This window comes from Protopterus annectens, chromosome 7.part0, assembly GCF_019279795.1.
Source record: "Protopterus annectens isolate FY-2018-M chromosome 7.part0, PAN1.0, whole genome shotgun sequence".
NCBI classification, from domain to species: domain Eukaryota; kingdom Metazoa; phylum Chordata; order Ceratodontiformes; family Protopteridae; genus Protopterus; species Protopterus annectens.
Window position 1 is genome coordinate 1693327383 of NC_056739.1, and position 17530 is coordinate 1693344912.

The window sequence follows — 17530 nt, forward strand, 5'->3', positions numbered from 1 at the left end:
CCCAGAGATCCTCCGCCTCAGGTTTCCCCATTGGGAATTTCCCCCTCTTCCGAGGATTCTCCTGATGTTTCGTGAGATCCTCCTAGGAAGAGGACTTGTAAGAGGAAACACGTAGACTCCCCCGAGTCTGTCACTTCAGATACTGACTTTGATGAGTCAGAGGGATCCCCAAGATCCCCCTCTGAGGATGTCTCCTCCTCAGACATCCTAGAACTCCTTAGACAGAGGGGAAACTGGCCCACCAACAATCCCTCTGAGGATGAGTCAGTATACCTAGAGGCGTTTGGATCTCGGCCCTCCACCTCCTTGGTGTCTCCGCCTTTCGACCCCCTTATGCAGGTTATTGCCCGAAGGCGTGGCTGCTCCTGACTCTGTAGAGCCAGTCCCTAGGAGGCCTTCAAAATTTATCACTGCCCGTGTGACAAGCAATTCCTCACTAAGGGTGTCCCTCGCTGATGCCATGGTGGTGGCTGCTGCCACCAAGAAGGAACTTGCAGATCCTTCCGTACCCGTCCATCCTCCTAATAAGGACTCTAGGACCATGGATAGGTACGGTAAGTGGATGTTTTCCTCAGCGACCTTTGCTATGCGTTCGCTGAATTACCTATGTCACTTCACCAGACTCCAAAGGGATATCCTTAAGGAGCTAGGTGATGTTGTTCAGGATCCTACAGCTGCAGGAGCTCAGGGAAAAATTGCTTCGCAGCTAGGAACCCTTAATTCCATTGCAAACTCCTCCATGTGGCTAATATCATATGCTGCTGATGGAGCGAGTAGGGCCGCAGGTACAGGTGTGGCTCTTAGACGCCAAGCCTGGATGCGGCTATGTGACTTTGCAGATCCCTTTAAGGCGTCCTTCACAAATTCTCCCTTTGATGGGTCAGCTTTGTTTGGCCCTCAAGTGAAGGAAACTTTGACCAGGTGTGAGCAGGACGGCAAGACTCTTTCTGCCGTAGGAGTCCGTTTTTCCACCCCTTCTAGACCTTACCCCAAAGGACAGAAAGGTGGCAAAATGTGGTTCCGCAAATCCCAAGGAGTCACGCCGGATTCACGTGGTCAGTTTACCCCTAGAGGCAGAGGGGGTAACAACAACAGACGCCGCTCTCGAGGCAGAGGGGGTCCAAAAAAACAGGGAAACAGTGAGCCTCTCTCTGACAAGCCCTTTCAGCATCCCTGAGATGTTGCCCGGCTGTCCCTCCTTGGAGGCAGTCGGGGGAAGATTATCACTGTACCCAGAAGCCTGGCATTCCCTCACTCAAGACAGTTGGGTACAGTCGATCATATCCAAGGGTTACATAATTCCTTTCGAGGAAAGTCCTTTCCTCAAATTCCCTTCCAGATGTACCACCGGTCTAAGGGAAATTGCAGAGTTAGAAGTCTCAAAACTACTGCAAAAAGAGCCATTCAGCCAGTTACAACAGACCATTCAGAGCCGGAATCTACTCAAGGTTCTTTTGGTCCCCAAAAGACGGGAGACTGGAGACCAATATTGGATCTCAGCAGACTCAACAAGTCTGTGAGGAAGACCAGATTCGAATGGTCACTCTTCAGTCAATTCTGCCCTTCTTACAGAAGGACAACTGGATGTGCTCAATAGATCTTCAGGATGCGTACTATCACATCAAAATTCACAGACGCTCCAGGAGATTTCTCCGCTTCGGCTGGGGTCCAGTCATTTCCAGTTCAGAGCCCTGCCCTTTGGTCTCACTACAGCCCCCAGAGTGTTCACCAAATGCATGGCAGTGGTCACGGCTCACCTGAGACGTCAAGGATTCCAGGTGTTTCCGTATCTCGACGACTGGCTCCTGTCAGCCACCACCAGGCATCAGCTTATTCAAGCCAGGGATTACACAATAAGTCTTTGTTCTCATTTGGGCATCTCGATCAACTTGAAAAGTCATCCTTATCGCCCTGCCAGTCTATTACTTTCATAGGCAAACTTAAACACTGTTCGGATGTCAGCTACCCTTACAGATCAAAGAGTTTCAGACATTCAGAGTCATGTCAGGATCATTCTGGCCAACAAGAAAGTACAGGCCAGAATGGTTCTAAAGGTATTAGGCCTCATGGCTGTGGCCATTACTCTTCTTCCCCTGGCTCGATTCTACATGCGCCTTCTTCAGTGGATGCTGTTCACACAGTGGTCGTACCAACAACTTCCAATGCGTCACCAGATTCTGGTGACACAGACTTGCAAAGATCATCTTGCTTGGTGGATCACATCTCCTCAGGTTCACCAAGGCAGGTACTTTGTACCCCCATCCCCGATGGCCACTGTCACCACGGATGCCTCCCTGATCGGGTGGGGGGGTCATTATCAGGGCAGGATGGTTCATGGGACGTGGCAGCCGTTAGAGTACCATCTGCACATAAATGTCCTGGAGATGGGAGCAGTGCTTTTAACGTTGCAAGCCCTCAACGACTTTCTTCCCGTAGGGACAATTGCAGTCCACACAGACAACATGTCTGTAGTTTGGTATATCAACAAACAAGGCGGAACCAAGTCCTACCCCTTGTGTCGAGAAGCGCTCAGACTATGGCAATGGGCGATCTCCTCTCATCGGTTTCTGGTAGCAACGCATATCCCTGGGAAAACCAACATTGTAGCGGACAGATTGAGCAGAGCTATCCTCATGCCTCATGAGTGGTCTCTCAAGCAATCTATAGCGGAAGAGATATTTCTGGAATGGGGTCGTCCATGTTGAGATCTTTTTGCTACTCCCCAAAACAGCAAATGCCCAGACTTCTTCTGTCTCTTCCCTCTACCAGGCCATCCCCAGAGACGCTCTGACCCAGGATTGGCCCCAGGGACTTCTTTATGCCTTCCCTCCATTTCCTCTGATCCCTCAAGTTATCCAGAAAGCTACCGTTTTGAGAGACAAATTGATTCTCATTGCCCCTTACTGGCCTCGACAAGTTTGGTTCCCGTTCCTCCATCATCACCTTTTGGTGCAGCCGTGGCATCTGGACCCAGTGCCAGATCTTCTGATTCACCAATCCGGTCAGCTGCACCGGTCTATCCCTTCTCTCAACCTCACAGCATGGTTGCTCCACTTCCTTCCTTAGCCAGGCTTCCTTTGATCTCTAACCCAGTTAGAGACATCATAGTAGCTTCGTTAAAATCCTCTACCAGGAGGATTTATACAAGCAAATGGAAACGTTTCTCTTATTGGGCTTAAGGCCAAGAATATTGATCCTTTCACTGCCCCTGTTCAGGCAGTCCTGGACTTCTTAGCAGAGATTTTTCATGCAGGCTCCTCTTCTTCCACAGTCAGAGTTCAATTGGCTGCTATCTCCAACTTTCATGTCGGGGTCGCAGATCATAATATTATGTCCCATAGACTCTGCAGGGCCTTCTTGAAAGGAATTTTCCTACTAAAGCCTCCAATCAGGAATCCTCCTCCTCAGTGGGATCTAAATTTAGTGCTGACATCCTTGATTCTTCCCCCCCCTTCGAGCCAGCTGTTTCTTGTTCCCTGAAATTTCTTTCTTGGAAAACTTTATTCCTAGTGGCTATTACATCGGCCAGGAGGGTGTCTGAACTGCATGCTCTATCGGTTCGACCCCCCCTATTTGGTTTTCACAAAGACAGAGTATCTTTGAGAACTAATCCGACCTTTTTGCCTAAGGTCGCTTCTAAGACCAATTTGAATCAATCCATTGATCTCCCTGTATTTTTCCCAAACTATTCAGACAGAGCTGAACAAAAACTACATTATCTTGATGTCCACCGTCAACTTAGATATTATTTGGACAGAACAAAAAAATTTAGAAAATCTGATCAACTTTTTGTTTCCTATGTGGATAATAAAAAAGGCCTTCCTGTTTCTAAAGTGACCTTGTCCAGATGGCTCTCTTCGGTCATCTCTGAAATTTATCTGCTCACGGACAACAGCTGTGCTCAAAACCTAAAGCACATTCAACTAGGAGCTTAGCTACTTCTACAGCCTTTCAAGCTAGACTTCCTTTAGACACTATTTGTGCAGCGCCACTTGGGCCACTCCTCACACTTTGTTTCCCATTACAAATTGGACTTGGCCTCCAGGGACAGAGCCAGTTTTGGCTCTACAGTCCTCAAGAGTCTGTTCCATTGAGCCACCCAGGATAGAGGTGCTAGGACGCGTCCCATCAAGCAAGAATGAAGGCGAGATTGACAACTTAACATTAAGAAGTTATGTACCTACCATAACGTTCCATGTTAGTTGTCTTCTCTCGCCTTCTTTCTTGCGACCCTCCCTCCTTCCCCCAGGCCTGGACAGACCTTGTTATAAGAAATTATTATGCTGAAGACCATTAAGACCTGGTCCTTCTTCCATCCTGTAAGTTTTCTTTCTTCCTTTGGGAAGTGTTTTTATGCTTGGTGCTATTGCCCTTTGTCATCAAACGAGATCTGGGTACTTACCGCCTTGCATCATGGGATATGGGGCTGCCTCGAGCTGGTAAAAGTGACTCTCGAGCTTAGCAAGTGCGGAGTGGGAGCCGAGGGACCGGCCCCAAACCCATCAAGCAAGAAAGAAGGCGAGAGAAGACAACTAACATGGAACGTTATGGTAGGTACATAACTTCTTATTTACCCATACTTGGACGACTGTCTGATTCAAGCAAGTTCTCAGGAGCAGCTATTAAAGGATCTGGAATTCATAAAGACTCTTCTCTCTTCCTGGGTTACACACTCAACGAGGAAAAATCAAAAATGGTACCATCCAAGGAGATAACATTCCTAGGAGCAAGTCTGAACACAGCCGCACAAATGATATATCTCACCCAGGAGAAGCAGACAACTCTTTCAGTTTACTTCAAGGATATGGCAAGCCTGTCCCAGCTCCCTGCAAGGAAATAACTGCAAGCTCTGGGATTCATGGCATCTTGTATTCTCATGATTCCATATGCAAGACTGCATATGAGGAAATTGCAGTGGTACCTCAAGAACATTTGATGTCAACACACACAGGACCTTGATATGATGATAATGATATGATTAAACCCGCACATAAGGCAGCTGTTTAATCTCAGCCTTACCACAGGATACGTGCCCAAGGAGTGGCGTACGGCAACTGTTGTCCCACTCCACAAAGGCGGCGCCTCTACGGACCCTGGTAATTACCGCCCCATAAGCTTAACAAGTCTAGTCTGCAAAGCTATGGAGAGGATCATAATGGAGCTCATAAACAAAGATATAGGGGACTTGCAGACATTGGACCCGACCCAGTTTGGCTTTGTGAAGGGAAGATCATGCCTTTTGAACTTGGTCGACTTCTTCGAAACAGTCACCAAGGCCATTGATGAGGGAAAGGCAGTCCATACAGCCTACCTTGACCTTGCAAGGCTTTACACAATACCCCACTCGGGTATTGTAGAAAAACTTACCAGCTTAAATGTAAACCCATATGTCACAAGATGGGTTGCAAACTGGCTTAAGGACAGAACCCACAGGGTTAGAGTTGCTGGCGCTGTGTCAGACTCCAAGCCGGTCACAAGTGGTGTCCCACAGGGCTCGGTCCTTGGCCCCTTATTGTTTGGCATCTATTTCTCAGAAGTACAGGCCAACATAGGAGGACTTTGGCTGACAAAGTTTGCAGACGACTGCAAACTGGGCGCCATAGTGGAAAGTGCATCAGACACGGATATCCTTCAGAAGGGACTCATGGAAACAGATAGCTGGTGCCAGAGCCATGGCCTGAAGTTAAACGCCAAAAATGTATAGTCATACCTTCGGGGAAAAACAAGGTAACCCCAAGCTACCATATAGGTGGCAATCCATTAAGCACAGAAGAGGTTATCAGGGACCTAGGGACCCAGGTTGACAGTGGCCTTTCTTTTGACACTCACATTGCTAAAGTGGTTAGAAAGACCTTCTACATTGCCCACCTGATCATGAAGGGATTCACATCCAGATCTAGTGAGGTTATTGTTCCCCTGTACTCTTCACTTATCAGACCAATGATCGAGTACAATGCCCCATTCGGGATGTATCTCACCCGACATCTGCAGCAATTGGAGAGACCCCAAAAGTTCCTCACCAAAAGGATAAAGGACTCCAAAATCTGTCATATGCTGCCAGATTGAAGAAACTCCAGCTCTATTCAGTCGCATACCGTCTGCTCAGAGGTGACATGTGCCTGACATACAAGGCCATGTCCAACCCGGAATTAATGGACATGTTCCACCTCAAAAAATCCAAATCCACCAAAACCACTAGAGCAAGTGACTTAAACCTTAGCACGGATATAAATAGGACGTGCTGGAGGGATAGATTTATCACTCAGAGACTCCTATGCTGTGGAATAAAATCCCGGTCCATGTGAGGCAGAGCACCTCGCTGACTCTGTTCAAGAGAAATCTAGACCTGTGGATGGGAGATCGAGGGTTTACCCGGAATCATCTCTGTGTCACTGCTGGACAGAGGCACAACAAACTAATGGGCACAGTATTTTTTCATATAAGGGGTGGCGTAAGCCACAAAAATTTGGGCTAGGCTTATAAATGCCTTAGGGCAGATAGCCTAGTATAAACCTATGAACCTATGAACCTATGATCCCTCTGCTTCCATCTCTGCAGACTGAGTTTCTATGGTGGGCAATAACCTGTCTACAAAACAAGGGCTTGCTCTTTTGGACATCTCCTGCCACTCAAGTTCTGACTACAGACGCATCGGACTATGCCTGGGGAGCACACCTGGATGGCCGATGCATACAGGGATGATAGAACGCCCAGCAGATGCACCTGCACATAAATCTAAAAGTTGATTGCAGTTTAACAAGCCTCATTAGCCTTCAAGCACCTTCTTTCTCCAGGGACCTTACTTGTCAGAACAGACTACCACAGTCATGTGGTACATCAACAAGCAGGGAGGGACTCCCTCTTACCCCCTGTGCAGACAAAGTATGAATCTTTGGTCCATGGCAGCATCCCTGGACCTGCATCTCCTAGCTCAGTTCCTTCCAGGAAGGCACAGTGTTTTGGCAGACCAGTTGAACAGGCGAACCCTGGATCCTCACGAGTGGCAGCTGAACAGGATGGTTTTCTACAGAATCATTCATCTTTGGGACACACCTCAGGTGGATCTTTTCTCCTCTCTGGGCAGTCACTTTCTGCCTCTCTTTTGCACCAGACAGCATCACAGCAGGGCTTGGAGAGTGGATGCTCTGTCCTTCCCTAGGATGTTGCTATCAGTTTACGCCTTCCCTCATCTTTCTCTTCTACCCAGAGTGTTGTTGAAGATTAGGGATGAACAACCAAGGACTATTCTCATAGCTCCGGACTGACCCAGACAGCATTGGTATCCACTGCTTTGCAGTCTCTCCCAATTCCCTCCTTGGCATCTTCCTCTGAAGCCAGATCTTTTGGTTTAGGAAGGGGGAATTATTCTGCATCCTCATCTTCAATCCCTTCACTTTATAGCATGGCTCATAGTTTGACTCCTTCCTTATCTTCTTCACTTTCCCAGCAGGTGGTTGATGTGCTGAGGGACGCCAGGAGGCCTAGCACTAGGAAGTCCTACGCTGGCAAATGGGAAAGCTTTTCTCATTGGATGCAGGCTAGAGGGGATTCTTCTTCTCAGCCTACCCTTCCTCTGATCTTGGAATACCAGACTGAATTGCTTCAGGGTGGTCTTTCCTTTTTTTCTATCAAGCTCCATGCTTCAGCCATTTCTGCTCATTGTTCTCTGAAAAACCCATTTTCTCTCATCCCTTGATGAAAATGTTTCTCAGAGGTGCTTGTAACTTAAAACCTCCCAGAAGGGCACCTACTCCAGCATGGGATCTTAATTTTGTTCTAGAGAAACTCACTCTTCCTATTTTTGAGCCAGCTGCCTCTGCAGAATTAAAGTTTCTCTCTTGGAAGACTGCTTTCCTCTTAGCTATAACTTCAGCAAGGAGGGTTTCGGAGCTGCAGGCTTTGATGGCTGTGGAGCCTTTTGTCATTTTCCATCCAGACAGGGTCTCTTTGAGAATCAACCCCTCCTTTATGCCTGAGGTGGTGTCTAGCGTGACTCTTAATCAGTCCATACACCTTCCTACCTTCATTCCTAATCCTTGAAATAAAGATGAAAGGATCATGCATTCTCATGATGTGCACAGACGGCTCAGCTCAGTTATTGGCCAGTTTTGCCCCTGGAGCTCAAGGCAAGGCTATTTCTAAGCAAACCATTTCCAAGTGGATTGCACATTGCATCAACTTTTGTTATTCCTTTCATGGCAAGGTTCCTCCTTAAGGGGTTAGGACCCACTCAACGAGAGCAGCTTCCACTTCTGCAGCCTTTTTAAGGGGTGTCCCTACTAAAGATATTTTTGAGGCTGCCACTTGGTCTTCTGTTCACACTTTCACAAAACTTTATAATTTGGCTCTATTTTCCATAGCCAGGGCAGGGTTTGCCACTACTGTGTTACAGGGCATTATCTCCAACCCTTCATTCTGTTGGTTCCTCTTCCCTTCTCAATGGGCTTTGGTAATCAACCCATTTGTTAGGACTGCAACAGTGAAACATGATGAACATAGTACAGTTGTGTACACTTGCCATAAATGTAGCTGGTCGAGTGTATTCACTGTTGCAGTCCTGGTTTCCCTCCCTCCTTCCCCTTTTTGGTCCTCTCTTATTCTTTATTCCTGAGGTGCAGGCTGAATTGGATATTTGCCAAATTAGCATTTTGTTTAGCCTTTTTTGGGGGGCTGCTGACTATTATGGCAAGAAAGACTGAGGAAGTGACGTCAGCTGCCTCCTTTTGTATCGGAAGCTCTGACGTCCTTTTCAACCTGCGGCAACCAACATCATTTTTACTTACCTTTGGTATTCTGGCTGACTGACTGCTACCGGGAGCCGGATAACCCATTTGTTAGGACTGCATCACTGAATACACTCTAACATCTACATTTACGGTAAGTGTACACAACTTTACTTTTGTGAACTTGCACATGAGAACAGTAGTAATTTAAAAGCAAATTGATGTACGTAAAAATATTGTAAATTAATGTTCAATAAACAATTTACGACCATTTACACTCTCCTTGTTCCAAACAAACTTCCCCTCACCCTCTCCTTGAAGAAAAAAAGAAAAAAGGAGAGTGAAAATGGTGGTAAATTGTTTTTTGAACATTACAATATTTTTACGTACATTAATTTATGAATATGGAATAGCTTTTTTAAGCACTTTAAAATAATGACTAATGGATTGCAAGATAGTCATGACAGGAATGGGATGCTTAGACAAATGTACTTATGAAAATAAAGACTGAGGTTGCTAGGTGCTTACTGCTTCTCGTACAGAGGGACTGGGATTGAGTGTTGGTGTTAAAAGCTGTTAATAACTAAAATCTAAAGGAAGCAACAACTTATAGTGTGCAGGGAGATTGTAAAAATAAACACATGAGTAAAGTTAACTCGAAGAAAAATATTGGCTTTAACAAAGGAAAGGAATACCTGAATGGAATAATGCAGTGGAGGTATGTACAGATCTACGCAAATTTGTGCAGTCTTTAACCCTGGAGAGGGTTTTAAAGGAATGATAAATCAAGTACAGAAAGGGTGGACAAAAAGTATGACATAGTCACCCTTGAGAATTTTTCTGTTTGTCCCTGTTTTGCCTTAGAAGCTTAAACAGACTTATAAATGTTTTCTGGAGTGGAGGCTTACTGTGCTAGTGAGCTTTAAAATGCATTTAATGTGTAGAGACCTGTCCTTAAAATGTATTAAAAGCATGCTGGCAATTGGATATTTAGAGTACAAAACAATGTATCAGAATGTCTTAAGATTACCAGAACAAACCCACTCCACTATTAACCAGTTTGTTCCTTTATGTTGCTTTATGAAGGAGATGTATTCTGATCCATTTGGTGATTGCTGAGAAAAGTTGTTTTTGATCAGGTTGTAAGCGATTTTTACAGATCACTGCCTTTTTCTGGTTTTCTATGACAATAGTGAACTTTGTTTATAAACCACTGCATGTTATAAAAGGGGGAGCAAGTGCTCTGTTGTTTTAAAGTATTTTATCAATATTGTGGTATGTTGTCCACTTTACTACAAGTACTTTAGGTCATAATTTGACTTAAACCTTTTTATGTTTTAATGTATTTATAATTTTGTTTATAGGCTCACCATGTTCTCTGGAGGATGGTGTTAGTAGGTGGCTCCTTGTTTATAGGCACTGCATTCAGCTGGTAGAGTCTGGAGACCTGCAAGTGGAGGTGGTTTCTGATATCATTGGCTTACTGATGCTAGAGGTAAGATTACAGACATTGTTAATAATGTACTTTCTTCCAAACAAGGAAGACTAGCAACAGTATGATATGTGAGATAATGCATTTAGAATAAACATGTTAAATCACAGAAAAACTCCCACTAGAAGGCATGTTGTTATCTGAATAAGAGCAGTTAATGTTAACCTGACAATAGTATATTAACATCCTGAATACTCTTACCCCAAGTAACCATTCCAGTAACATTTAAAAAAGATAACCACACAACTTTTTATCTTCTGCACAGTTAGAAAGCTAATTATATAATTCCCACAGTGCCTCACTTATCTGCTCATAATATACTTGGAGTAAATGGCTTAAACTGTTTGCAAAATGACCATCAGTGAAAACATTATTATTATAAGCAATAATTATATGCTTAAAACTCCTATTGCTTTAGAAACTGCATTAAGAGCTTGCACTCCAAGTGTACATTACATATATACATTTAGTGGAGATTGGTACATCAGCATGAAATTTGTAAAACCAGAATGGGAAATAAACTCTAAACATTATCTGGAACATGCCAAATACTAATGTTTAAAACCTAACATGCAGCTGTAATTTTATTTTATTTTTCATTTGTTCAGAGTCCAACTGGGAACAAAGCCGTTTTTCAGTGGAGGCACGGGGAGAAAAGCTCTTCTACTTGTAACAGTTGACTAATATAATGTAAAACATGCAGCATAATGAGACAATATGCAGCAGTAGAAATATATACAGCAATAAAAATATATACAAGAAATGTACAGAGATTTATACAACATGTGGATGTAGGGATATCTGAAAATTATATTCTTTATAATTATTCTTACAAAGAATGACAAGGAGGGCATATAGAAAAAGTATGAGAGAGAAATAATGCAGGTTAGACAGTTGAATGACTAAAATAAGTAAAGAGTTTATTATAGAAAGAGTTAGTAGAAAATGGTTGGAGAAGAAGGAAGGGGCAGATTGAGATGTGAGGAGTTAATAAAATAAATTGGTCTGATTCAAAGTGTGTGTGTGTGTGTGTGTGTGTGTGTGTGTGTGTGTGTGTGTGTGTGTGTGGTGGTGGTGGTGGGGGAAGATAGAGAGGCATTTAGCCAGGAAAGTTACATGAACAAATCCAGGTTTTTACTAAGGTATTTGAGTTGTTGTTTGACATTAGGTTACTGTTTGCTAGGATAGGTAGAGGGAGGTTACTTCACTGTTTGGAAGTGTAATTTCAGTAAAGTGAGTCACCAGCTGTGTTAGATTTGGTAATATGTAGGAAAGATTTTTTTGAGGACCGGAGGATTTGGGAGTTAATTTGTGAGTGGAGCATTTATTAGAGGGCAGGGATTTTGTCTTTTTGGAAAATAAGTTTATGTGCAATTATAAGTTGGGTATATAAATTAGTTGTTGGGGCAGTTCCAGACAGTTTAATTGCTGGAGAACCAGGCAGGGATGACAACTCTATGTAGATTTTGTTGCAAACTTTGCATTTGTTTTATAACAAGTCTTGAGTTTTGTTAGTTCAGACTTTTTTAGATTAGTAAACATAGGGGAGGCATATACTAATGTGGAGTTAACTGGGTTCTTGCTATATTGACTGCAGTGGTGGCAGTGAGGAAGTCTCTAAGTCTATACTGAGAGCCAAGTTTTATATGTGCCTTTTTGAGGGCTTGTGCTGGATGTACATCAGATTTTAATTTGTTGTCAGTTGGTACACCCAGTAGTTTGGTGTGTGTGGTACAGCTGTCTGTTTATAGTAGTGTTATCTGCTGATTGTATTTGAGAATGAGGGGGAAGAGTCCGTTGTTCTTACTAGAAAATAACTACATGAACTTAGTTTTGTTTGGGTTAAGTATTAGTTGAGAATCTGCCAACCAAGTTTCGATGACTGAGAAGGCTTGTGTTTTAGCTTTTAGTTGTAGAGTGGAATTGGCACAGATAAGTGTAGAATCATCTGCTTACCGACTGATAGTGGCTAGCTGGGTAGTACTTGTAACTTGTTGGTAAAAATAGTAAAGAGAAGGGGTCCAAGGATTGAGCACGGAGGGACCCCCATGGATACAGCTTGCAGAGAAAAGAGCTGCTGTTGCCACTTGACTGCCTGTTGGTGGTCAGTTAGGTAATTGTGAAACCAGGATAGAGTATAGTGACTAAGTTTGAAAGAGGCTAACTTGGTGAGGAGTTTCTGATGAGAAACAGTGTTGAAATCTTTAGAGGGATATACAAAGGTGGAAGAAATGATGTTGCTATCATTTCTGTGATGATTAATGTCTGTGAACCTTAGGAAAGCTGTTGTGGTGCTGTGGTAAGGGCAAAAACCATGTTGTGTATCTGTTAAGAGGTTGTTGGTTAGGCGGTAGTTCATAAGTTGTGTATGAATAGGATTTTGGCTAGTGGGGATAAAATTGCTATGTGCCTGTAATTTGAGATATCTGTAGATATTTCCTCCATTGTGGAGTGGGGTGATATTTTCCAGAGGTGTGGGATTTGTTCAGTGATAAGAGTGATTATTAAAGATAGACATATGGTATGCTGTGGTTTTTGATGCTAGTTTGCAGAATTAAGTTATCAGCAGCTAGGGAGGTTGGTTTCAGTTTAGTGAGCAATATTTTAATGATATTGGTTGGGACAGGTTTGAAGTGAAAGGTAACAATATTTTACACTAAAAGGGTTGGTGTAATTTAGTGGGGAGTTGCAGTTGTTTTTAGTGAGTGCTTTTATTGATGTGGTTAAAGTATTAAATTGTTCAGCTATGTTCTCTTGAGTAGAAGTAACTGTTGGGGCTGGGGATGTTTGTAGGCCTAGCTTTTGGAGTTTTTTCAGGGCACACCAGAATTTTTGAGGGTTGTTGTGATTTTTTTTTTTTGCCTGAATATCAATGTAGTAATTTTTCTTTAGCCATCTTTATTTGGGTCTTGGTTTTATTTCTTAGATTAAAGTAGTGGTCCCAATTAGCTTGGGTTTTGTTAGCATGCCATAGAGACCAGGCTTTGTCCGTTTTGTTTGAGTGTGTTTTTTTTTTAACAGTGGTGCATTATTTGCTTTACTTCTTACAGTTCTAAGCGGGACTACCTTGAGAATGCTGAGGCTAATTTTATTAAAATATCCTACTGCGTTATGTAGGCAGTGTTTTGATTGGGGACCAGGTACATGAGCATAGAAGGGTGTTAAATGTTTTAGTGTTTGTGTTTTTTGCTTTGAAATTGTTTAGGCGTGGTGTTACTAGGGGGGGGGGTGCATTTTTTGTTTTTGTAGGAAATGTTAGGAGGTGGTTGTTCATACTATTTGGGAGGCAGCCAAACTGGAAAATTTGACAATTTTTTAATTGGGATCCAGTCAAGAGTTGATTGTTATTTGGTGGATTTATGTATTCTAGTTGGGGGTTTGAATGAGTTGTTTAATGCCATGAAGTTTTATGAATTTTTGAAGTTCAGTGCTGTATGGGTTCCAGTCTGTATTAAAGTCATCCATAATAATGGTTTTATTTAGGAATGTCAGTGATGTGTAGTAGTAGTCTTTCTTCAGTTGTTGTTGTGAGGTCGTTGCCTGGTGATAGTTTTAGTTAGTGAGTCTACAGGAGTGTGCACTTAAAATAGGAAGGCTATGCTGGTTTAAATAGTGACACTGATAGGTTGTCTCCTTACCCATGGGGGGAGTGGGGGGTGGGGTGGAGTTGGTCCACATGACTGTTATCATCCAGCAAGGGCATGATCAATCTTTATGGCCATCTGTTTGACGGCTCCTTCAATAGCTGCCCTCATATTTTACTGGGGTAATTCCAGTTCTCAGGGTCAAAGTTTAATTGGGGAAGCTTTATGGTCGGCAGGTGCAGGGCTATTTTTAAAAAAAAAAAAAAAAAAGAAAAGTATGCTTTATTTTTGGTGACCTTGCAGGTTTCACTCTACACAATTTTGGACCAAAGTCTGATTCACCATTTAGTCTGGCTTACATGAGAACAAAACAGAAATCTTTGTGGGCACTAGGTTGCATACATTTAATGCCTATGTATTAGCAATGGTGATAAATCTGTCCTTAATATTACCATTGTTAAGCTATAGTTAATTTATGTGAGGTGTGATGGTGAAGAAAGACGTAATTGGGAACATGATGTTCTTCATTCCACATTGCTGCAGTCCTAACTATTGGGTAGTCCGCTGTCCAGTCGGCCCGAATACCAAAGTATATGGCTGACGTCGGTCAGGGCGCATTAGACTGACGTCAGTACGTCAGGGTACTAATGCACATGACCAACGTCATATCCTCAGTCTTTTTTGCCGCATGGTCCGATGCAGAAGCAATTTTGCGAGTGCAGGTTGGCGTTCTGAAAGTTTCTGAAGCCAGAGTTTCAGACCGAATCAAAGTTGGCTAAGTACCCCGTTGGGGAATATTTTGGTTTTTAATTGCCTCAGTATTTAACCGGATGTCAGAAAAAGTGAATAACTGTATTTCTTGTGGGAAACAGATACCTCATAGGGATTACCATACTTTGTGTATACCTTGTTTAGGGCCTGAGCACGACGTTGTTGGATGCCGCTCTTGTGCTAGATTTAACAAACGCACTATTAAGAGAAGGTTAGACTGTGCCAGGTTAGTGTTTGGGAAGCGTTGTAATTATAAAATGCCGTCGGATGCTCCGGCGCGGCTTCGACTAAAAGCGCAAGGACAAAACAGCAAAGCCTAGAGTGGAAGAACCGACAGTCCCAGGCGTCGGTTCTTTAGAAACTCAGTGGGCGGGAGGTTTTGCCAGGTGTTTCTTTGGAGTCTCAGGGAGAGACTTTACTGTTACAGGATGTCTCCTCTCAGGAAGTAGGCCAGGCTGAGGGGCTTCTCAGGTGGCTGTTCTTCCCTCTCTTCCTAAGGTGGTCAGAGCCTCCCTTCTGTTTCCAAGGCTTCTTTGAGGGGCAGGCCGAGTTTTGCTTCAGTGGGGGTTTCTCCTAGTGCTTCAGGGTCTTTGCCTAAGAAACATATGCTTAAAATGGCAGAGGATTTGATTACTATGATAAGAGGTTCTATGCCCCCTCCTGATAAGAGGCCTAGGGTGGAACCTGAGTTTGAGAGTTTTGAGCATTGCTCGGAGGCTTCTGAGTCTTCGGCTGAAGACTTGCAGGAGTACCCTCCTTATTCTGATTCTGATGTGGATGATTCTACTCCTTCAGCTTCCCCTCCTGAGGATTTTTCAATTTCAGAGACTCTGCATTCCATGAGGGAGCATTTTAAATGGGAAGGTCAAGATTTCTCTGATTCCAGGAAAAGGCTTAGGGAATTCTTGTTTTTACCCCAGCATAGGCCTTTAGCTATACCTCCTGTTTTGAATGTGGTGGAAGATGTTTTTGCAGAGGCTTCCCTGAATCCTGATTCTTTGCCTCCTGCCCCAGTTAAACCGGATAGGTATTATAGGGTGCCTGGCGCTCATAAGTATCTTTTTAAGAGTCCTAGGGCAGACCCGAAACTGTTTCTCAGGGGCCTAAAGGTGTGAAGGCCTCAGTTGTTAAAAATCCTGTCCCTCCTGATAAAGAGGCAAGGGCTTTGGATAGATGGGGAAAGAAAGTGTATACTTCTTCCACTTTAGCCATGAGGCGTTGAATTGTCAGTTTCACATGTTAAAATATCAGAATTATCTTCTTTCACAGTTGAAATCTAAGGTGGATGCTCTGGCGGAAGGTATTGAGTGTAAAGAGTTGCAGGATTTAGTTCATGTGTCTGAACAGGTGGGTAAACATTCCTTGCAATGTGGTTTTGATGCTGTGCAGGCCTCCTCCAGGGTGGCTGCCACTGGTTCTGTTCTTCGTAGGCACGCCTGGTTGAGAGATCAGAATTTAGCTGAGCATGTTAAGACACGGATTTTGGATGCTCCCTTGCAGTCTGATGTGTTGTTTGGTTCGCCTGTAGAAGCAGTTTTGAAGAAAATGGAGGACAAGGCTAAGTCTATGCAAACTGTTAAAGATTTTTTGCAGGTGCAGCCTCCGAAGTTCAGTAGAAATTGGCCTGCTAAGGGTTGGACTTATCCTGCTTATGATTCCCAGTCTAGGGGTAGGTCTAGACGTGGTAGGGGCAGAGCTCAGGGTTCTTTTAGGCCTAGAACAGGGAGTTCCCCTGCTCAGACTTCTGGTGAGGGCAGGGGTCAGTCCTTTCGTAAGCAGACCCAATGACCTGCCTTTTCAGCTGCCAGTTCATTCTCGCCTGGCAGCACCGTTGGGAGGAAGACTGTCTCTTTTCAAAGAAAATTGGGATTTAATTACCCAAGACAGATGGGTTCTGGATATCATTTACCACGGTTACAGGTTTTATTTCCATACCTTGCCTCCTTTCAAAGGCATGCCAGACATTCCTCCTCTACAAAGACAAGAGGCTCACAAGCAAATTTCTCAGTTACTCCAAATAGGGGCCATTCAGCGGTTCCTGTGCCAGTAAGGTGCCTAGGATTTTATTCTCGCCTGTTCCTAGTACCTAAGAAGGGGAACACGTGGAGACCAATTTTGGATTTATCTATCCTCACCACTTATCTGGACATTCCCAAGTTCAAAATGTTGGCGTTACAACAGCTTTTACCTCTGCTGGGCAAAGATCACTGGATGGTAACTTTAGATCTCAAGGAAGCTTACCTTCATGTGCCTATAAGACTAAGTTGCAGAAAGTATCTGCGTTTTCGAGCTGGAAATTCTCATTATCAGTTCTCTGCATTGCCCTTTGGCTTATCTACTGCCCAGAGTATTCACAAAGGTTCTGGCTCCAGTGATAGCTTACTTCAGGCTAAAAGGAATTCAAATCTATCCTTACTTGGACGATTGCCTGATTCTGGCTCAAGAAAGGAAAGACCTTCTACAGCATTTGGAATATGTCATAGCAGTGCTAAGATGCCTAGGGTATTCTGTGAACGAAATAAAGTCCAGTCTAGTACCCTCTCAAGACATGTGCTTTCTGGGTGTGAGACTGAATACAGCAGCCCAGATGGCCTTTTAACCCCGGACAAACAAAAGAATCTTTCCAGTTATTTCCATCAACTATCTCTTCAGTCCGGGCTGACTGCAAGGACAGTCCTTCAAGCCTTAGGGTTCATGGCATCTTGTATTCTGGTGCTTCCCAATGCCAAACTGCATATGAGGAAGCTACAATGGTATCTCAAAAATGTATGGACACAGCACTGCCAGGATTTGGACACTGTCATTCAAATAATACCTTGCATTCAAAAGGAATTTTTGTGGTGGGCTCAGGAATGTCACCTAAACAAGGGACTCTCTGTGACCCGGCCAGAGGCGAGTCAAATTCTAACGACAGATGCCTCAGACATTGCTTGCGGAGCTCATCTAAATGGAAAGTGGAT

At 43.8% G+C, this 17530-nt stretch overlaps 1 protein-coding gene across 2 annotated transcripts in view; it reads left to right on the forward strand.

The window, feature by feature from the left end:
* The window catches only part of FANCI (FA complementation group I), a 2406750-nt gene that overhangs the window by 170224 nt on the left and 2218996 nt on the right, over positions 1-17530 (forward strand). For both annotated transcript variants that reach the window (XM_044078210.1, XM_044078208.1), the window contains exon 4: positions 10088-10218. In XM_044078210.1, coding sequence (XP_043934145.1) covers positions 10088-10218 — 131 coding nt within the window. The remainder of the gene's footprint in view (positions 1-10087; positions 10219-17530) is intronic.